The following is a 21,196-nucleotide window of genomic DNA, read 5'->3' as shown; positions in this document are numbered from 1 at the left end:
GATCTTCATCATCTGGAGCACAATCGCTTAACTACTTCCGGAGCATGATGCGAGCATGCGCACACGCGCAATTCATCGCCTTCGAAATGTTAACCTTCGACGCAAATCACGCGCCCGCCCGGGACAAGCTAAATATATTCCCAAGAAAGCGATGCGAATTTGGCTTATTTTGGGATGAGCATGAGGATACTTCTCGAGCATCGGAGTTAGTTCAGTTTTGATGCGGGAAGCTCTAAGCCTCAGCAAAGTGATGAAACGAACTTCTAGCAAGCATATTTATGTTATCTACAAAACATGCAGACGTATTCTGTTCTTGCAATCGAGTCTTCTTGATGTCCAAAAGATGAACTTTTGCAGTTTACTTTGTATGAGCAGGTTCAGCATGGAGTGCATTCCACAGACTCAAGTGGAATTAAACTCTGGCTATAATAAGCCTATTAGTGATAGTATAAACGGCTCATTAAAACATACACTCATACAACAGAACACATATTACTCAACTGAACGCAATTTTCGTTCCACATTCAATTCGATAGACCAACAGAAAGAAAAAAGATTGCGTGCGATCACTAACAACAAAGCTATAGAGAGGGGCAAACGAGCGACACAAAAATAAAACAAATCCAATAGAGCCACACAAACACGCAAACAGAAACCTCCAGGGAAGTAAACAGGGCGTGTGGGTTTTAAGCACCACAACCATCCTCTACCACCACCGGACCGTAACCAGATTCAATCGCGGAAAACACAACCAACTTCCTACCCTCCGCGGGTCCGTAAGGATTTTCCGGCGGATTACCATGATACGATATTGGTGTGAGGTGGGCAAAAAACATGCCAGAAGAGTGAGCAAGGAAAGGCCGAGTTCCAACCTAAACCCATTACCCGTTGGCACCGTGAGGGTGTTGGGTGTATTGTTTGAATACGGGCACGGCAAAGGGGCCGAGAACACAGCAACAACACCCACCACCGTAGCACCATAATCATAGTGGCTGGCTGCAAGGAAAGTGGGAAAAACGAGGAAAACAGTGGCTCTCGTAGACGCAAGAGCGGGAACCGCATAAACCACTGTGTGTTGTGCTGTTGTTGTGCCTCGGTTCGCCTCGCGAAGGCGGCTGCAATAACAAACATGCAGTTATAACGGTAGCGCGCGATGTGGTGGGAGAGTGTACAAAACCACCGCACGTAGAAGAGCAGCAGCAACAACAAAAGCCTGCCCCCGTGCCCGAGCATAAAACAATAATTATGCTGTTGTTACTGCAGCACGGTTCTACTCTACTGCGCGGACACTTGCGCGCGGCGAACGCGTGGTGTGGCAATGTAGTGCAGGCAGGCACAGCACCAGAAGCGCGTACTGCACTGCCCTGTGTCTGCCTTTGCCGAGTGCAATCCCCCTCGTTTAATGGTGCAGCTAGAAAGCCATGAAGATGTAGAGCGGTAGCAGTGGGTAAGGTACAGGTAGAGGTTTGTGGATCGTGAATCACCGGACCGCAGATCGATCGGTCGCAACCACCAAAAGAGGGACCGCGGAGTTTGCAATTTTCCAACCACGACCAACCATTACCGACCGCGGCGCAATGGTCAAGTGAAAGCGGCACGCTGGTGCAGAGGTTTTCTGGAATTCGTTCATCAAAACCGGTGCGCGGCGTGCGTCGATCGTTATAAACGAATCCAGATGTGGCCCCCCGGCCCGGTGCAGTTGACCGGTGCAGATCTCCTGGAATCGATTCGGATGCTAGACTACCGCAACAGTCGCTCAAACGGTTGGGGAGAGTTCACAGAAGCGCATTTGTGTGTTTGCGCTTTGCCATTCGAGCAGAACGCTAGATGGAACGGGAAGTAGACCGAGGCGAAGTAAGCGAACCATCACTATCACAGTGCGATCACCATCAGCCACCCTCCAACCTCGTGGATTATTCTGTAGAGTAGAGCCATGGTTGGCGATTTTTGGCGTGTGCATCACATATCCTATTCTCATTGCATGACGTACGATGGGTCTGCATATATTCAAGTTTTACGCCATGTGTCGTTGTTTCAATAGCGTATTAAACGCGCCATAATCGTTAAGTGGTTTGTTTTATCGGTGACGATCGCATCTTTTTTCAATAAATATTGTCCTGATGATTTCAATGTAAGTGAGAGCAGATGTTGCAGCACTCAAACACCACGCAATAATAACAACGCTACTTGCGTAGGACGCTACAGAGTGTGATGTAATGCGACAGTAACACCTAATCCGGTTCGAAGGACCAAAGTTTCGGAGTTACGTTTTGCTACGTATGACGCTTTCTCCCTGTAGCAAACGAAATGAATTAAGTCAGGCTTTATAAAAGATGCTTCGAGCTCTCCGTCATACTTTTTAGAATTAATCTAAAACCATCAAAAAAATAATGTTAGCAAAAGGGATATCGTGCTAAATGTTTAATCTGAAATTTGTTAGCTCAAGTAGGAAAACAATTATATCCCGTGTCAATGTAAATGTTCCAAGCTGTATTTTGCATACTTGTAGGATAGTTACATTCCGGATTTCGACAAATGTTTGCAAACGATCTGGGAATCGTTATGTTTTCGGGCTGGAAACAGCTATAACATTTGTTTTTTTTCAATTGTAAAAAACAATTAAAACATTTTCAACTACAACATTTTAATTAATGTAACGTTATTCGTACACAAGAACCTGCTCAATTCTTGTTTTTAATTCGAAATACATCTAGACTGAAATTCAAGGCCTGAGTTTGTTTCATGGTTTGTGCGATAAACGATCGTTGACAAATGTCAGACTGCATAAAAAAACACTACATGGAATCGTAAAACCCCCCTAAGGATTGCAATATTACCACCGCTTCATGGTCGATTAAGCTTCTACCCGAAAATCATTTTACAACACATGTTTACTCAACAACACTTTCTCTGGCAGGTTTCTGGCGGTTCCGATCCATCGATCGACTGCGTTCCCTTACTCAACAACATTAACACACACACACGGACAAGCGAACGAAACTGTCTGTACGATAAACACATCGCTCTACCGCTGCTCATAACCAGCCATCGTTGGCGGGGTAATGGATATAAATAAATTTTCAAATCGATTTTGGATCCCACCACCGCCAGACACCAGACACCATCGGCTTGTGCAGGGTTTGCAAAAATAAAATAAAAACCGGCCAGCCAACGGTGAAGCAGTGGGACTTGCTGTTTTTCATAACATCTCCACGAAACTAATTACCTTATCAGCGCACGAGAGCGCGCCATCTCGAGTGTGCATCTGGCACGCCAGTGTCTAGGTTGCCCGTGTGTGTGTGTGTGTCTTTCTGCCCGTGCAAAATGGCAAAACCTGATGTGCATGCAAAATCTCGACCGAAATGCAACAAATGAGCCTTCCCTCTCGCCATTGCCGACAGCCTCGGACGGCCATATGCATCAGATGAGCATCTCTCAGTGCCCGTCCGCTCGCGCTCGCAAGCATCGAATTAATTTTTATTTTATTTCATCGACTCTCGCGTCAAAAAAGGGTTTTCTGGCACGACACGGACCAAACACACCATCATGATCACGGTCGAGTCGTTCGACGATCATTCGGCAGCGACGGCGCGACGCATAAAAAGCAGTGAGTGAAAGGGAGGAGAGAGCAAGATGTGTGGCGCGCGATCGTCAGCCCAACAACACAGCCCGCCGCCAATCACCAACTCCTCCTTGTTCGTCGTCTGGTCGTGTTCTTCTGCGAGCAACATGGAGCAACGGAGCAGAGCAAGACGGAGACCGGATTTTAATGCGAATTTTGATATGTGTGCTATGGTTAATTTACGGTGCACCTTCCCCCCCCCTCGAGCCGAAGACGCTGGCCGTCGTCCCGGGGATGACCGAAAACGACTTCTTGTTCGCACTGGTTTTGTGCGTTACTGCTGCCTCCCAGGGGCGAGCGACAAAGGTGATGTCGGACCAACTGTCGGAGACGGAATTGTATCGAAAATATCGGCTCGTTTTTTGGTCCTCCTTTCGCCCGCACACCAGCACAGTCCTGTGCACATCATTGAAAGCTTTTACTGTCACACACACAATCGTTCCGCCCGCTTGTCGCGATTGGTCTTTAAAGAAATTTATGCTTTATTCAATGGCTCAATTCATTCATTCATCGCAGCTGACCTTTTGCAACCCCGGGGCCCCACTGTCCCGGGGCCAAGCGACCGATCTTCGGACACACAAAACCGAATCCGGCAGGGGTATTGAATGGCACCGAGCGGTGGGTGGTGGTTGTGGTGGTCCCACCCCACCTCGGGTGCATTATAATTCTGCGCTACCTTGTCTCGCTCTCTCTCTCGTGCCGTTGTGTGCGCTTTCCTGCAACGACGATTATTTGTTTTACTGTCGATTGAAGTAGCCCCGGATCCGTCACGCAGCTTTATCGACGCCGCAAGCAGAGCGGGGTGTGATGGAGATGGTGCGGCTGCTGCTGATGGCAAAAAGGCAGGCAGGCAGGCAGCTCGATGTTGATGTGCAGCGTTTGACGAAGCGTGATCGTAAAAAAATATAATCGCTTAATTAGCTACTTTACTAGACATTATGCCCGACTGAAGGCGGTGGCAAAATACTCGATCGTGCACTTCAAGAGATGGGGCCAGGTTTACCTCTATATTGGGCCGACTCTAAGGTAACAATTGTAAAAGGCAGCAATTTTGTGCGGTAGATTAGTTTGCAAAAAAAAAAAGATTTATTTTCATGTATAAGGCCAAAGTTGAAGAATGAAAGTGAACAAAAAAAAAAACAAAATAGCAGAGCTATTAGTACTTCAAACTGCTTGTCAATTTGCGACTGAATATGGATAAGATACCGTATGTTAGCGTGTATAACGACCCCCTTTTAGGTCCAAAATGCCTAAAATCTGATTAATGGTTTCGATATACAAGGGTAGTATTGTTTCTATTACACCTGAGACATTCTGCTTCTGAATGAAGAGAGTTCACGAGAGTTTTGTGTATTCCTCAAGGTACCAGAAAGCCTGTTTGAGCAAAAGTTTTCGCCCGTCCTGTCAAAAATTGACGTTTAAATTTGGTTATAAAAAAACAGGCTTTGAGACCACTTAGTCTACATACACTTTGATTCTAGATTCCATCACATGATCTCTTTAATACACCTTGGGGTAAATAAAAACACGACCTTGTTTTTTTTTCCAGCAGGTACTCGAATCTAATTCTAGCCCAAGTGACATTTGCTCGAAATTGTTCTTCCATATCTGCTCAATTAGTACTCAATACGCCTGAAATAGTAGAGATGTGGGTGATCAAGTGTGTTGAAAGCGCCAAGATTTGGTGGGTTTCGTAAATTAGACTTGGCTACATGACCAACTATAACGATAGGAAACATCATTTCCTAGCGAATCTAGAAGAAAGCATCGAAAAAGCCGCAGCACAATTGATTTTAAAGGACTTTTGCTAAATTCACTTAAACTGATGCAGTTTAAGGGAAGTTTAAGGCTCCAGTTAAAGGGACTTCCTGGTTATTCTTGCTCTAAAATGTCAATTGGGCGCTTTAAGGCTGAAAATCGCAGTCTAGTTTTGTGTGTGGTTTTGTATGGAGTGTTGACATGATTTCAGCCGCCAACTGTCAAACTTCATACAAAGCTGACTAGCATCGTAAAAGGCTCCAATACTGTACTCCAAAAAACAAGGAAATGCATAAGCAAAAGAAAGATATTTGGAAACTGAGGCAAATCTGAGGTTCTCATTGGTTCTTTAAATTGGTGATTCAAATTCATAAAAAGGAATCACTTAAAACTCAAAAACTAATTTACTCACAAAGTACCTTAATACTTGACTATTAATACTATCTGATCCTGTTTCTATCTGCTTCAAACTTACTTCTGTTTAAACATTTTTCATTCTCTAATTGTTGGCGCTACTGCTGTTATACGTAACGTTATGATTTATTTGAATGGATATATTTACTGTTATTGGTCGCCTATAGCTCACAGAAATATTTAAAATAAAAAATTGCAAATAAAGAATAACGACGATAAAACGATGCTGCTTGCTCCAAGATTCATAATAACCCAATGTAACATCAACCCATAATAACCATTAAACGCAAAACCGAACGAGATCGGTACTTCCGCCTGATGTTCGCACACACCACAGCGCAAACTTCTAGCAGATCTCGACTGTCCATCCATTTCCGTTGGCTCGCAGCCGATAGACCACACACACACACACACACACCCAAGGTCCAAGGAAAACACCAGCAGCTCCATAAACAATTTACTTTGTTGCGTTGCGGCGTTGTGGCTAGCCGATCTTTCTCCCCCAACACATTTGCACACTTCAATACGGCCTGCTTTTAGCTTCCTCAAAACTCCCGCTGCCTTTCGAGCACGGGGGTTGAGTCAAAAAAGGTTTTTCGCGCGTGCCGGTCGGACGAAATTAACCGAGGCAGCAGGGACGAGATCATGGCCAGCGGGCCACCATCTTCGTGAAAGTTGCCACACACCACGAAACATCCTGAACCGCCGAGGCCGAGGGCAAGGCAACAACAGCACACCGAACAACACGCACCGAGATCTTCGCGACTTTGCGGAAAATGCGTGCTATTCTTGTTTTCTGAGACAGTGCTAAAATTAGCAAACGAAAATCGCAAGCACTGAATTCGATCGGCTTGCTGCGCGAGAGCAGAACGTTGTCCTTTTATTTTTCAAAAACCCTCTACCAAACAACACATACATACACACATACAACGAGCGAAGGGTAATGAAATGTTTCTTCTTTTTTTTAAATCCCGTGAGAGCAATCGTGGGAAAAGTTGGAAAAATAAATTAAAATATTTGACCTACAAAACAGGAATTAATTATTAGATTTTTCTGCATTCCACAAAAAAAAAATCCCACCAACGCCAGATGTAAACAAAGGATCTCCTTCTGTTTGAAGGGAGTCAGAGTACATACAAAACAAAGAAACATCAACTTACAAAACACAAAAAATGCGCATGCCCGCACAGAGTGAAAACCTGGAACGGTCACTCACAACACAAGACAGTGGTAGTGGTGAGTAACCGGGTCCGGGAGTTCCGCGATGTCCTTTCGAGCCCTCCTATTTGCCATGCAACTTGTTCTGGCACAACTAACTACAGGCGGCGGCGTAAAACCGCGCGTGAATGAAAGCAAACCAGCTGTACGTGGCGGCAAGGCAGCGCAAGCGCTCACGCTCTTATTAGCCGGTGGGACGGTGGCGGGTAGTAGTAGTAGGTTCAAATAAAAGCCCACCAGCCCACCCCGCCAGCACAGCAAATCACAGGCCAAAACAACAACAAATCGGTGAGCTACGCGTTGGCGGCATCCACTAAGGTGTGAGTGCCTATGTTTACCTCACATACACACCCACGCAAAAATGCGCGACCAACGCGCTTAAATGCATTGTAAACAAAGGAAACCCTTTTGCTGGCCTTATCACTAGCATAAGCATGTTCGAAAGGTAGGGGGAGGAAGACAATCTTTTCACTGCCAGTGTAATGCTGCTACATGCTACCTCGATTCTAGAGTTGAAATTATGTACACAATTGCTTTGAAACATTAAAAGCAGTATGCTACACAACACAGCATATTGCAGGACACATTGGCAAAAGGGCGCAATAGGTCATGCTGGGTCGTTGAACTCAAACATTTCATGATTTTGCTTGCAGTGAACGTCGTGGGCCTTTTTTCGCTGCAATTTTCTCGTCGTGCGTGACACATAGGTTGCACAGTAGCAATATGTGGGGATGGCGAACGGACACAATTTCATCCAATTTATGCGTTTGCTTATTTAAAAAAAAAAACAGATAAATGTTAGAAAAATTATGTTAAATGTGTACTATTCAGTTGCCTTGGACAGTGATCCTTCACAGTCTGCCTGTATGATTGCATGAAGCAGTGCCTGACTCATCGTATATCAGTGGGATCGTTGTACAGCGGCTGATAACCATTGTTTTCCTCCCATTTCCTCTATGCAATCAGCGCAGTTCGGGAATGTAGACAAGCTTATCATCGATAAGCAAAACCCAAACATTCGTCTCCAAGGTGAAGGGACACACTTAGTTGCATTGACAGGAGTGCTTATGGCTCTCTGAACGCTTTGCATCAACTCTTGGCATACCCTTAACGTAATTTTTGAACATGTAAAATCGACGTTCCACCATCCACGATGCGCAATGAGAAATAAATTTGCTCTTGCTGGATGATGAAAGGGTTTCATCTAGCAGCCATTGAAACCATCCGTTGCTACTGTGCAAATTGTGTCTCTCTAATGAACTATGAAATCACACACACACATATAACGTTCTAGAAGAAAATAGGAAACAATGTTTTAATCCCCCTCTTCGGGCCAGCAACGCGGCCCCCACTCACCTGATGCAGCGCGGTCAGCCCGTCCACGTTGGCCGTATCGATGTCGGCCCCGTTCTTGAGCAGCCACTCCACCTCCTCCTTGTCGCCGGCCACGCAGGCCGCCAGAAAGATGCAGCCGGACGAGAATTTGATGCGCCGCGACGAGGGGCTCTTCGGCGCGCCGCTCAGCTTTTTGTTCATCTCCGACTCCTCCCAGCGCTTCAGCTGCTCGGCCCGCTTGTACTGGGCCGAGGTGTTCCGGTTATCCAGCGACATGTTGAATCCCTTTGACTGGCGCACACACAAACGCACACACTAACAATTGCTTACACACACGCAAAAAGTGGAAAATTTTGCTTAAGCGCGCACTCTGGATCTATTTTCTTCTTCTTCTTTTCTCTAATTTATCTCACAAACCACACTATCTCAAAGAGAGCTTCTTTTTTGCACAAATTCTTAAATTCACAAATTCAAACACACACACACAAAACATTCACACAAATAGAGACACACGGCACTCGTACGGGGATCACCTTTTTTCTTGTCGCGGCTCGAATGCGTGCAGGCAATTTCAGTAGTTTCCGAAACGCGGCTTTAAAGAACCTTTTCCTTTTGGTTCGGGGATAGAGCGGCGCACCAACCAACACTCCGAAACACTACCGCCGGTGGCGCTCGTTGCCAAGGGAGGCTGCTGCTGCTGCTGCCCGTCGTCTAGCGACTACCAACAGCGACACATCCGAAACCATAAACGCACACATCACCTTCCGGCCTTTGCGCTCGGGGCATACAACCACCAACCCACCACCGCCCAGTGGTGCCACAGCGGCACACAGGTTTGCACACGCACACGGGCGCTGCTGTGTTCTGTGTTCCCCCAAAAGGTCAATTACTATACAGGCCTGCCCGGATGGCTGGATGCTGCCGCGTTGAGCGAAAGACGCGCGCACGGGGTGAGTACCTTCTTTCAGAGGTTTGAGGTTGTTCCTTTTTTTTTCGGGGGTATTTTTAAGGGTTTACGACGTGGGTTTGCTAAAATTAGAGAGAAAAGGAGTGTTTTAAAAATCGCTGCGAAAAGGAAAGTGAAATGCAAAGAAAAGCAATAAATTGGTGTTAAAAAAGGGAATCTCTCTCCAGTGCTGCTGTGTGCTGTGGGCTCGGGGCCCTTGAGAGCTGAAACGAAACAGTCCCTTTTTCTGCTGTCTGGCCCATCGCAGTAGGCGCCACACCTGAGAGCGGAGAAATGCATCTTCCTTCCCCTGCACAGCATTGTCCTCCTCTCTCTCCGAAAAAAACGTCACGTTCCGATAGTGAACGGTGAAGGACGGTACCGTTTAATGCTGATCCACTCAATTGTGTGTGTTTACTGGTCGCGCAATTGTGCGTATTACATTCACATGCACTCGCAGGACACTCAAACACTGTGCTTTCTTCTTGGGATGCAGCAAATAAAAACAAAAAATCCAAAACTTTGCATTTTCGTTCGATAGAGTTTGTGTCAATTTCAAAACCCTTTTCCCCCATGTATTGCCTCCGACACAAGGGGAGAGGGACGTAGCAGACGATATCTTTTTGCCGTTTCCGAACCGACCGCGCGTATTTGCGCGTGTGTGTGTGTGTGCGGAGTATTTTATTTTATTTTATCTTGCCCAACGGCGCACCACCAGCGCGCGCGTTACATAAATCCAAGTGACCAAGTGTTCTCTCTGTTTTTTTCCACCATCCCCATCCCCCTGTTTCTCCCCCATCCTTCTCTAGCACTGGTGGTGTCTCGCCCATGTGTGTGTGTGTGTGTGTGTGATGACTGAAATAAAAATAATTTTTCACATCTCGCGTTAAAAACGCCATCTCTCAAGGGCCCCGCCACGATCGGGCCACAGAGAACCGTGTGGCGGAGCGGTACACACATACAGTGCGTACGTATCACACACACACGCACACACACATGGATACACAGGCGCACACAGGTATGGGCAACTGTTCGCGAACGCACATCAACACACACACGCGCGCGTACACACACACACACACAGGGGGAGAGAAGATCACCAATCGAGTATGCATATGATTCCGAGGGTTCCGCGACAAACACAATCCATCTCCCCCCCCCTCCCCCCCCCAGAGCGGCGCCCCCAAAACAGTGAGTGACGTGCAAATTGCAACCGAAATCCCTTGATCCGTTCACGACGGAACAGCCCGGCCATGGTCAAAATGCCCTTTTTCTGCGTCAACAAAAAGCAAAAAGCGATTCCTTCTCCAGAAGGGGGCAGATGCACTTCACCAACATTCTCGCTTCTCGCTCACTCACACACTCGCTCTTGCTCGTTCACGCTCACTAGCCTTGCGCATCGGGTTGGAAACTGTGGCGGATTCCGCCACATTCGCTACACCACACACCAAATGCTAAAGCACAGACACACATACACATACACAGACACACACACACTGCACGCATCGCAGCCAGGCCAGTGAAAGATTCCACACTTGTTGGGGGGCGCGCGCACACACAGAGATGGATGTCCCGTTTTCACCCCCGCCCTTTTGCCGTGAGCCACACGCAGCAAAGAGAAGGAAGAAGAAGAAGAAGCAGCAGCAGCAGCAGCAGAAAAAGAAGCAGGTTGCTGAGAAGAAGAGGAAAAAACCGTCCTCCTCTGATTTCTATTTAAGTACGCACACACGCGAGAACGCGGAATGGGAGCAGCACACAGCAGCACACACGGGCGCAAAACGATGTCGAACGACGCGACAACGACGGCGACGACGACAACGACGAAGAAGCAGGCAGGCAGGCTGGCTGGCTGGCTACACACAACGCGCACAAAAAAAAAAGCCCCACTGTTGTAGCGGGGCTAGGAGACGACACACAGAACAGATGAAAAGGAGAAGAAAAAAAAAGAGCTACAGATATATCCAACCTCTCAGCCTTGGCTTTGCTGCGGCGCGCCTTGCAACACCAACTTTTCGCAGCACAGCAGCGGAAGAGCACGGCAAACGTTTGCGGCCGTTGCGTAGTGTCGTTGCGGCACGAACGATGGTCGACGAATCCACGCGGCTGCGGCTACGGTGTGCGTGTGTGCTTTTTCCTCCGGGGGCTACGCTGCGTTCACTGTGCGAAATTTGCCTTCACGAATTCACATTTCTTGTGCTCGCTCTCTCTGCTGCTCGCTTGTCGTACATCCACCACGTACCAGAACGTTCGGCAGGTTCGGCCATCCGGGTGCCCGTTTGACAGTGCGTTGACGTTTGACGTACGAGGGGGACTGGGAGCTCCGGGGCAGTGCGTTGCTGATGTCCGCACAGGTTTTGATTTTTCACGCGTAAAATACATACAAAAAGTCGAAAGACTGTAGAAAAAGGTATTTTAATAATATTTGGCATCTGAAAACTGGATAAAAAAGCTCACAAGCTTGTCTAAAGTTTGTAACAGAAAATGTCCACAAACATCCAATTTATCAATAAAACAACATGGTGGATGACAATGTTGCACGGTCTAGTCTGAACCAATTGCGTAAAAACGCGTTGCGTGACATTTTGACACATAATCGATCAGTTTGTGATGCAGTGCGGAAGGGGGTACGAATGTGCAAGAGAAAAATTGTTTGATTTTTTTTATTTGCACAACAATTTGGATAGTTTGCAAAATTATACAAATTATCAAACGTTTTGTACAATTAACTTAAATCATAATGAAAACATGCTTTTGATCGTTTTTTTTTTCTTGTTTGACTAATCATTACATTTGGTTCATGTCTGGGGGAAATCCAATAGATGGCGCTAGTAATGATTTTGAACAAGTGACCGTTATTTTAAAAGTGCTCATATAGTCATGATCAATTTACTTTAGTTTTTCTTTCTCATTTTTATTACTCTCCGTTTTGAAATGAAAATAAGAAGCTTACGGAAATGTGACCAGTAGAAATCTGTAGGGTCTGATTTGTAAATGTATTGGTTTACTACCCATCAATAACGTGTGGCTCCAAAGCAAAATTGAAAAATAAGACCGCAGAGATTTGTTAGCAACTTTACTGACGTTTTATTAATTTCAGTTCTCCTCGTATCACCATCAGCTGGTTTTCTGGTTCGAACACTCCAATCCATCGTTGCTTTCAAACCCCCTACATCATCTATCACAGTACAGTGTGTGCGTGTGTGTCGTCATACGTGGCTGCAGTGAAATAAACGGGGCAGTAAAATAATGTCTCACCCTTCAATAAAATCACACCACACATGTTTATGATCGCCCATGACGCAAGTGCACCAAATATCACAGATCAACTTCCCACTTTCGGCCCAGTTCCCGCCACTCGCTCCCTTCCGGCAGCGCTCGATGCGTTCAACAATTTGCACTTTCTCGCTAAACTAATCGCCGTACTACGGCCGCATCCTCCGTCCATTGGCACTCGATGCGGGCACGCCACATTTGAAGAAACAGTCGCAACACGAACCCGACCAGCAAGATCATCACCAGGAAGCAAACAAGCAGCAGGAAATCGATTCCCACCGATGAGCCAGCCGATGGCACGTGCTGGATAGCAATGTCCTGGTCGGAGGGCTCTACCACAGCAAGGAGTTTGCTCGATGACACGGAATCGCCGTCTCCAAAAGCCATGATTGGGCTGGCTTGTGTAAACTGTTGACACGCTGCCCGGACACTGCGAGACGGCACTTCCACGGTTGGACACGGTCGTTCCAAACTACGAAGACGATGAACGATGATAACCTATCAGCGGGAGCGTAGCACTTGAGACAACAATCGAGACTATCGGCTGTAGATTAAATTAACACGTTTATCATCCGGTGCGAATGGCCCTCCCCGTCAGGGCCGGATTGCCTTACCGTTGTGTGTTAGTGTTACGCGCCTCAGCCACGTAATTGGGACTGATATCAAATCGCAGCTTTTCGCATTGCCAAAGGCGATTACACTCACCACAACACTCAGCGCTCGTCTTCTGCGCGCTAAGGGTTTTATTTTTAATTAAACATGACATTTTTCCGCTTCCCACCATCCCTCCTCGTAAGATAGTAGAAATCCTGGTTATCTTTCTAGTACCAGATCGTTGGCTTGGATCAAACGACCCGTTGTTATCGGTGGTACAGATTCGCTTCAATGTCGTCACTGTCCAGTGTAATGATGATTGATTGATTGACTTCATGGAGATACATTGGATTTTGTTTTTTTATGACGCATATTGGCTGGCCCATCTTGCAAAGATTGGAAGGTTACTTTAGAAACGAAATGTATTGGTTTACGATTAAAGTAAATTGAATTTGTAGTTAACCTAGCGCCGATCTCCGCTTGATCTGGCAGTCGTTTTTAAAGGATTCTTTGCTAGCTGAAATACTGGGTCTAACAGTTGAACAGCATGCATATCTGAGGAGATTATGGGCTAGTAAAACATTCTCAGCCAGTGGCAGGCAAAGGCTAGTTCAGGTCCTAAGTGATCACATGTGCACAGATAACCTGATGAAATGCCGACCAGTGACAGGCAACTACGACATCTTCCGAAGAAACCTCCTACTACAGTAAGCTAGACCATGCCAATCCTAGCCTACTCAACCGTATCCAGACATTACTATTCCTGGTTTTAAAGAACGCTTTAAGGGACTTCAATCAACGCGAAGCGTAAACAATAGACTTAACCGGTGGCGTAAGCGGCAAAGCAGACCAGATGAACACAGTTACAGAGGAGTAGACGACAAAATACCCGTCTCATCTCTAATTTCTAGAGGCGATTAGAGATCTCCACATGCAACTGAACAGCCAAAAATTGGTTTGCACCGTATGACTATCTTCAGAGCTTTTCGGTTTTCAGGGTGTTGTGAGGTTTACCAAAATTATGTTAAAAAGCTGGTTAAAAAGTACTAGAAGCAGGGCTAAAATGCGGTAATAGTGAAAGCTGGTTAACTTTACCCCCCTGAAGTATCTGTACATCGAGTTCATGGAGGCTTAATCGAGTTCATGGAGGCGACCATTTTTGTAGAATTTGGCTCTTTTGGTCGCAAAGTTTGCCCTGGAAGGTGTCTTCAATAGGTGGCTCGATTTGTACAATCGGCTCCTTCATTCCCAGTTCTAAGGGAAATCAAAGGCAGAGAACAAAGTAGCCACGGATCGGAGAACGATTGGCAGCATAGAAATGCCGAAGGGACTGCAAACAACTGCAAACGGGCTATCGTTGATGATGGTGATGCGGGCTACTTTCACGCAATCATTGTGCTGTATTGGGATAAAGCAATTCAGATTGGCTGTGTCTAGTCGCTTAAATGATAAATTATTTCTAATTTAATATCTATTGGCTTTTCTAAGTTCAACAATTTTTTCATCTTTTTTGTTGAAATTTAACATAATAAACAAAACAAAAAGAAAAAAAAAGAAATCACGGGAAAAAGCAAACGTCAGCTGTTTTTGACAGCTCACCTGTGCCGAAGCATGCGGTGTTTACGTTTTCCATCGTACTTGTTTACATTTTTTCCTGTGCAGCACAACTTGTTCCAAAAATGTTTGATCGCACTATTGCAGAAGCGGTAATAAAACCAGACTGCATATCAAACTTTTGGCAAGCTGTTGATATCTATCTATTCAAAACACACGTGGTGAATAAGAAACTGTTTGGTGTGAAAAACGTGCTAACATTGCCGTACAAAAATGCACCACCGTCGGCGGAAGAGACCTTCCAAGCGACGGAGCATTTGCTGGACCAATTAGCGGAAACCGAACCGAACAGCTTTGAACACGAAACTCGGAAGCGCCTTTTATGCCTTGGCTGTGAGGTGCGAGAGGAAAAGGTGGATAACATTTCGCTCCATGAAGTGTCGCAACAGCAGTACGATGGAGCGATCCTTTTAAACCGTCTCCTGCCGAAAAACATCAACGTTTTCCGGCCAATCGACGTTGCTTGTTGGATAGGTGTGAAAAGAGTTCTAGTTTTATTTATCTACATTTAGTTTGTAACTAACTAATGTATTACTCTCATAGATTTTAGATCCCTCCGGGTGCGGCTGCAGTGTCTTCAAAAGGATAAAGTTACAACCTTGTTCCCAGCATTTCCCTTCTCGCTGGAAGTGACGCAGAGAACGCTTTCCATTCGCTGCCAGTCCACCGACACCGTCGACGAACGGTCGATCTATTGGCTACGGGAAGTACTGCTGGAACGAATGCAGAAATGGATGGAAACGAACATTCCCACCAATGCAACGGGCACGAGCACGGCCTCCATTCGATCCCTTACGCTCGTGGACAATCTGGAGCAGTACAATTGTCTTTTCAACGAGCTGAAACAAAAGTATGGCCAATCGATGGTATCGATCTGGCCGGAGTGTACCGATCCGCAGAAGTTTGTTTTCGAAGACATCGCGATAGCAGCGTACCTGTTGATGCTTTGGAAAAAGGAGCGAACGGCGAAGGGGCTCGAGTCGCTTCAGTCGTTTGTGGACATTGGCTGCGGCAATGGACTGCTGGTATACATTCTAGCATCGGAAGGTCATCGAGGTTACGGGATCGATTTAAGGAAACGGAAGCTGTGGGATATGTATCCGGCCGAGCCGAAGGTTGACTTGCGCGTCGAAACGATCGTACCGTCCAGCTCGTCGCTGTTCCCCGACATCGACTGGATCATTGGCAACCATTCGGACGAACTTTCGCCCTGGATTCCGGTGATTGCGGCACGAAGCTCGTTCCGGTGCCGCTTTTTCCTGCTGCCCTGCTGTGCGTACGAGTTCGATGGGCGTAAATATCAGCGGCAAAACTGTGCCCTCAGCCAGTACGGGGATTTTCTGAATTATGCAGCAGAAATTGCACGCGTCTGTGGGTTCGCGGTGGAGACGGATCGCTTGCGTATACCCAGTACGAAGCGCACGTGTCTGGTGGGAAGCACCAGAACGTACCCGGAGATGGAGTACGAACAGCAGGACGGAAAGGTAACAGCATTCATCAATGAACGATCGAGCGGGGTTGAAATGGAAGAAAAATTGGCACAAAATGGTACGCCAGAGGAGAAGGTGCCTAGTTCCGGCAGCTGGTCGGCAGGATTTAAACCAAGGGAAAGCACGGAAAAGGTACGCAATTGTACGAAAATCGATCGATCCGTGGTGGATAAGATTGTAGCGATTGTGTTCGGGGAGCTGCTCGCAAAACGACGCATTCCGGCAGAGTTTGCCGAACGCAGCTGGAACGCTGGAGGGACGCTAGCACTAGAGGAACTAGTGAAAGCGATCCCGCAGGAGCTGCTCGTTGCGCTAAAGGCAGAGTGTGGTGGGCTGCAAACGCTGTTGCGCAACAATCATCAAATTTTCCGCGTCGAAAAGGGAACAGTGCAGCTACGCATACCGACCCGAATATCGGACACGGTCGATGCGGCCCTTGCGAGGAAAATGAAGAAGGTGAAGAACTTTAAACCGATTAACTTTAAGCAACGTGTTTGTTGGTTTTTCGTCAACCATCCGGATGGTTGCCCGTTGGCAGAGATGGACTGTAAGTTCAACCACGGAAGCTGAGAGTTGAGAGAGAACCGATTGTCTTGATACGTCTTTATTTGATGTAAATAAACTGTATAAAATTGCATAAATTTTAAACTTCTCCCCATCCGACTCAATTTCACATATCCCTTACTTACCTTTATCTAATCTTAACACTTCTTTAAATCGTCACATCCCCAGATACAATCTGTGCTCCACGAAGAGATATTTGGGAATAAATTCTGGGTGGAAAAAGAGTTATGCGGAAGAGATCGTTAAAAAGGACATAAACATTCAAACTAAAACCGTTAAATCCGTTGAGTTTGAATCTGGCCACCAATACAATCGCACACCAGCGCGAGCATTTTGGCGGTCATCTTGAACCCTCACAAACCCTCGCTCTAATCGTCAAAAATCATCACAATTACTTACAAAAAACGTCACCAACCAGGGAAAATCGCATAAATTTTCAGTGTTGGCGAGCTCGGGAAAGCCGATTTTTGGCCGACTCTTCCTGTTTATAGTAGGTGATCGAAGCTGGATCAATCGACCTGTCAAACGCATTTGCGGCGTCCACGTACCGTAAAACGTAAACAAATCAGTTCGTGGTGGGGGAGAGAACCGCTTAATTCACAATTTAAATACAGGTCTCTTCACGTAACGGTCTCTTCAGGTGCCACTAGGCTCGTTCAACCTGCCACGGACTGTACCCCTCCCGTCGGACGGCATGCAGGAAGGAGCAAAACCCTCGCGACACACAGAATGGTCGAGCTGAAATCGTTCGTGTTCTTCGACCTGGAGACGACGGGCCTGCCGGAGTATGAGCACTTTCGCACCAAAATTACGGAACTTTCGATGGTGGCCTGTGCTCGGGAACATTTGCTGGAGGCAAGCACCGAACCGCCGCGCGTCACGCACAAACTGTCGCTCTGCTTCAATCCGCACCGGATGATAACGCTCGGTTCGTCCCAAGCAACAGGTAAGGGAGTGGCGGACGGGACGGGGTTTTACTAATGATAATTCATGAGTGTGTGTCGCTATGCACCGTCCCTACAGGACTGTACAATGATCTGCTCGAGAAGGAGGCCAAGTTCGACGCGAACGCGGGCGAGATGGTGAAGCTGTTCCTCGAGCGCCTCCAGAAGCCCGTCTGTCTGGTGGCGCACAATGGCCAGCGGTTTGACTTTATCCTGCTCAAGCAGCATCTGCTCCGCATCGATGTGGCTCTGCCGGGCGATCTGTACTGCGTCGATTCACTGCCCGCCTTCCGCGAGATTGAGGCCGATGTGGATCGCTCGTACTTCGAAAACAACGAGGGCCTGGACAGCGAAATCCCGGAGCTGGAGTATCAGGCACTGCGCGTGATGGAGGAGCTCGAGCGGTCCAAGGATTGGCTGAAGGAGCGGCAGAAGCAGAACGAAACCACGCCCCAGTGCGGCCGGGTGGAGCAGAAGTACAAGCAAGTGCTGCGGGACTATTTGGCCGTCTCGCCGAACGAAAGACAGTCGGCCTCTCCGCCGGAGCCATCGGACGATAGTGATGAGTCGGCGAAAGCGCCACAAAGGCCGACCAAGTCGCGGAAACGATTGTTCGATGATGCGCTTACGAATGGAACGGACAAAGAGGAGGATGAGGGTGTAAAGCCGTTGGCAGCTCCAGCAGTCTGGAATGGTCCGAAGAAGCGGTTCAATCTGTCCGAGCTGTACAGGCGCACCGTGGGCAAGGAGCTGCTCAAAGCGCACTGTGCGGAAGCGGACGTACTGGCGCTGATGGACTGTGCTATCGTGCATTCGGCCCGGTTTGTCCGGTACGCCGAAGCAAACTGTGTGCCGTACGAAGAGGTGAAGAGCAAATTTTAAGCGGGACTCTTTCGGCTCAACTCGCCGTTGCAAATGCGATTCCAATTTTATGTGAAAATTTAAATCAACGTGTGTAAAGATATATTTTTTTATTATTTCTAATAGTCTATACTTTTTGGAGACTGTGGGAGAGAGAACAAAATCGAGATAAATAAAATAAATTGTGCAACAATCGATCCAACTCCATCTAGCACGGTGGTTCCTCCTCGTTGATCTTCGCACAGACGTCCACAATCTGCTTCATGATCGCCTCGCAGCCATCAACTTGCTCGCGCAAATCGGCCAACTTTTGGTGCCGTTCCTCCAGTGCCTGTCGGCATCGTTCCAGCCCGTCCTCCATTAGCTGCTGCTTGTCGTACGTTAGCTTAACGATCGCTTTACGATTGCTTTCCATCTGCTCCATGGCCTGCTCGATGCGCTGGTCGAGCTCTTTCGTGCGCTGCTCCAGCGTTCCCCGCTCGTTGGCACGTTCCGCCAGTGCGACCAGCTCACGGACGACCGTTTCTCGCCGCTGCTGCAGCTGCTGTAGTCGTTCCGTCTGTTTGGCAATTTTCGTTTCAAGTGGCTCGATTGTCAGCTGCTCATCGGACACCTGTTGTTCGAGGCGCATTTTCTGCTGGCTAAGCCGCTGCTGCAACGCTTGGTACTCCGCGAACACCGCCGTCACCTGCTGCTCGAGCGCGCGAAGCGTCCGCTCCAGCTCGGGATAGTTGCTGCACGTTAGGCTTAGCTCGATCGGCGTAAACTCAATGTCCGGCTTAATGGCGTTGGAGAAGTTGTACAGCTTCGTGTTCAGCTCGGAGATAAGGTTAATCTTTTGCTTGATGAGGCGCGATAGCGTGATCTGATAATCGGACGACTCACCGTCGAGGCAGGCGATGGCGTTGCGCTTCGCCGCGACAACGTTCCGATCGTGTGCAATCTCCGCCTGCAGCTCGTCCCTTTCCTTGGCCGTCATCTGCTGGCGGGCCAGCTGCTCCTTCACCCGCTGGATGGCGCTTTCCCAATCGTAGTACTGGTCCTGCCGCAGATAGTACTCCTGCTGCTGGCGCTCGAACTGCCGATCCAGCTGCTTCGTCTCTTCCGTCAGCTGCTTCACAATGCGCTGCTTTTCCACCACCTCGCGCTGCACCTCGTCAAAACTTTGTTCGCGCATCTGTCCGCTCGACCGGTCGACGCTGATCGCTTCCAGCTGCTGGCGTATCTGCTCCGTCCGCTGGCGCACCTGCTCCTGCGACAGGCCGCCCGTTTTGGCCGCCACCAGCCGGTCCACCATTCGCTCAACCTGCGCCTCGAACTCTTCCTCGCGCTTCAAATTCCACAGGTGGAAGCTTTCCGTGGCCGACTGGAAGAAAAACTGGGTGTACTCGGGGGTGGGAAATTCGGCCACGTGCTGATAGTTGGGCGCCCAGTCGGTGACGGGCACGGGCGCCAGCTGTACCAGCCACGTCAGCATCGTCACGACCTGCTGTATCGAGTGCGGGGCGCTCGGCGTTTTCAGCATCGATTTGCTCACGGTGAACGGGCACTGCAGCTCGGTGATGGCTTTGATAATGTCCTCGATGAAGTTGGTGCCAATCTTGTACCGGTGGCCACCGATCTGGCGCAGCAGGTGCGCCACTATGATGAGAAACTGCTTCATCGACATCGTCTTGATGTTGCCCCGCTCGATAAATTCCTTCGGCAGGTCCGGCACGTTCGCTTGCGCGAGGTAGTCGAATATAGGGCGCGCTTCCACGGTGCACCGTTCCCGCTCGACGGTCGACGGGATGGAGAAGGAAGGAATGTTTTCTGCATTTAGTCCGCCGTGATGGAACACGCTTCGGAGCGGTGTGCGTAGCTGCGGTGTGGCGCTGCTGCTTCTGGGTGGGTTTAGGGATTTTTTCACGGCTGTGGAGGGCACCCCGGCCGGTGCGTTTAGTCCGCGCTCTACCGAGCGCGATCGCCCATTTTCGCCAAACTGGCCAAGCCCGGACTGTTTGCTCGATTTGCGGACTGGTTGCGCGATTCGGCTGACGCGACTGAGGGATAGAAATGGGGGAGAATAAAAAAAACAACGGGGTTAGTGCATCAACTGCCTCTGAATTGCTCCACCAACCGTTCCGTTAACTCACGCTTGGGACTTTTTGACCGATGATTGTGGAGCCGATATTTCAAACTCCTGCGTGCGCCGTGGCATAGTAATGCGTTTTGTGGACGACATGATGCTATAATTTCGGCAGGGAAAAGACGAAAAAATGGTAAAATTAAAAGAAAGCGTCCTGGCGTCGATTGATGATAAAATTGTTTACGTTTTCTTTCAAAGCTGTTTGAATTCGGCATAACTGTCAGAATTTCTGCTGTCAATCGGTTGTAAATAAATCCCCGTGAAAAAAGAATAGGTTAATTTTAAAATTTTTGTTTTTAATTCTGTAAAATCAATTAAAAAATTAAGAATAAGGTCCTTTATTTTATATTGAAAAACTAATTAAAAAAATACAGAATTTATTGCTGCTCCTCTAAAAGATTCTCAAGCAATACCGAGGCTCTCATTTTTTGGTTA

General features: G+C 47.8%; 4 protein-coding genes and 1 long non-coding RNA gene across 20 annotated transcripts in view; 2 read left to right on the top strand and 3 right to left on the bottom strand.

Moving 5' to 3' along the window:
* Window positions 1-11,601, bottom strand: part of LOC120952109 (protein phosphatase 1 regulatory subunit 12A) — a 74,168-nt gene extending 62,567 nt beyond the window's left edge. For 5 of the 16 annotated variants that reach the window (XM_049605860.1, XM_049605866.1, XM_049605863.1 and 2 more), the window contains exons 1-2: window positions 11,260-11,601; window positions 8,369-9,376 (exon numbers count right to left, since the gene is read on the bottom strand). In XM_049605860.1, coding sequence (XP_049461817.1) covers window positions 8,369-8,623 — 255 coding nt within the window. In that variant the 5' untranslated portion in view covers window positions 8,624-9,376; window positions 11,260-11,601. The remainder of the gene's footprint in view (window positions 1-8,368; window positions 9,377-11,259) is intronic. The other 11 variants (XM_049605869.1, XM_049605870.1, XM_049605872.1 and 8 more) reach the window with 4 other exon arrangements.
* Window positions 11,602-12,239: 638 nt separating this feature from the next.
* Window positions 12,240-13,839, bottom strand: LOC120952777 (uncharacterized). The gene is made up of 2 exons (XR_005751322.2): window positions 13,181-13,839; window positions 12,240-13,110 (listed from the first exon to the last, which is right to left on the bottom strand). It is a non-coding gene; the product is annotated as an uncharacterized LOC120952777 (long non-coding RNA).
* A 918-nt stretch (window positions 13,840-14,757) lies between these two features.
* Window positions 14,758-16,924, top strand: LOC120951929 (probable tRNA (uracil-O(2)-)-methyltransferase). The gene is made up of 2 exons (XM_040370940.2): window positions 14,758-15,248; window positions 15,318-16,924. The coding sequence occupies exons 1-2, from the start codon at window positions 14,840-14,842 to the stop codon at window positions 16,832-16,834; spliced, it is 1,926 nt and encodes a 641-aa protein (XP_040226874.2). The 5' UTR covers window positions 14,758-14,839; the 3' UTR covers window positions 16,835-16,924.
* A 436-nt stretch (window positions 16,925-17,360) lies between these two features.
* Window positions 17,361-18,830, top strand: LOC120950942 (uncharacterized). Its single transcript, XM_040369368.2, has 2 exons — window positions 17,361-17,774; window positions 17,852-18,830. Exons 1-2 carry the CDS (start codon window positions 17,558-17,560, stop codon window positions 18,652-18,654), a joined length of 1,020 nt encoding a protein of 339 aa, XP_040225302.2. The 5' UTR covers window positions 17,361-17,557; the 3' UTR covers window positions 18,655-18,830.
* LOC120950941 (uncharacterized) lies at window positions 18,729-20,961 on the bottom strand. Its single transcript, XM_040369366.2, has 2 exons — window positions 20,769-20,961; window positions 18,729-20,675 (listed from the first exon to the last, which is right to left on the bottom strand). The coding sequence occupies exons 1-2, from the start codon at window positions 20,855-20,857 to the stop codon at window positions 18,842-18,844; spliced, it is 1,923 nt and encodes a 640-aa protein (XP_040225300.2). The 5' UTR covers window positions 20,858-20,961; the 3' UTR covers window positions 18,729-18,841.
* Between the last annotated feature and the right edge of the window lie 235 nt (window positions 20,962-21,196).

This window comes from Anopheles coluzzii, chromosome 2 (assembly GCF_943734685.1).
Source record: "Anopheles coluzzii chromosome 2, AcolN3, whole genome shotgun sequence".
Classification (NCBI taxonomy): Eukaryota; Metazoa; Arthropoda; class Insecta; order Diptera; family Culicidae; genus Anopheles; species Anopheles coluzzii.
Note: the sequence above shows the minus strand (reverse complement) of the source record. Positions and strands in the feature narration are given on the sequence as shown.

Bases quoted from the DNA above. Each gene is read 5' to 3' on its own strand.
- LOC120951929 (XM_040370940.2), top strand. From the start codon at position 14,840: ATGTTTGATCGCACTATTGCAGAAGCGGTAATAAAACCAGACTGCATA. The intron at 15,249-15,317 runs GTGTGAAAAGAG...TTACTCTCATAG, and splicing joins CGACGTTGCTTGTTGGATAG to ATTTTAGATCCCTCCGGGTG.
- LOC120950942 (XM_040369368.2), top strand. From the start codon at position 17,558: ATGGTCGAGCTGAAATCGTTCGTGTTCTTCGACCTGGAGACGACGGGC. The intron at 17,775-17,851 runs GTAAGGGAGTGG...CCGTCCCTACAG, and splicing joins CGGTTCGTCCCAAGCAACAG to GACTGTACAATGATCTGCTC.
- LOC120950941 (XM_040369366.2), bottom strand. From the start codon at position 20,857: ATGTCGTCCACAAAACGCATTACTATGCCACGGCGCACGCAGGAGTTT. The intron at 20,676-20,768 runs GTGAGTTAACGG...TCTATCCCTCAG, and splicing joins TCGGTCAAAAAGTCCCAAGC to TCGCGTCAGCCGAATCGCGC.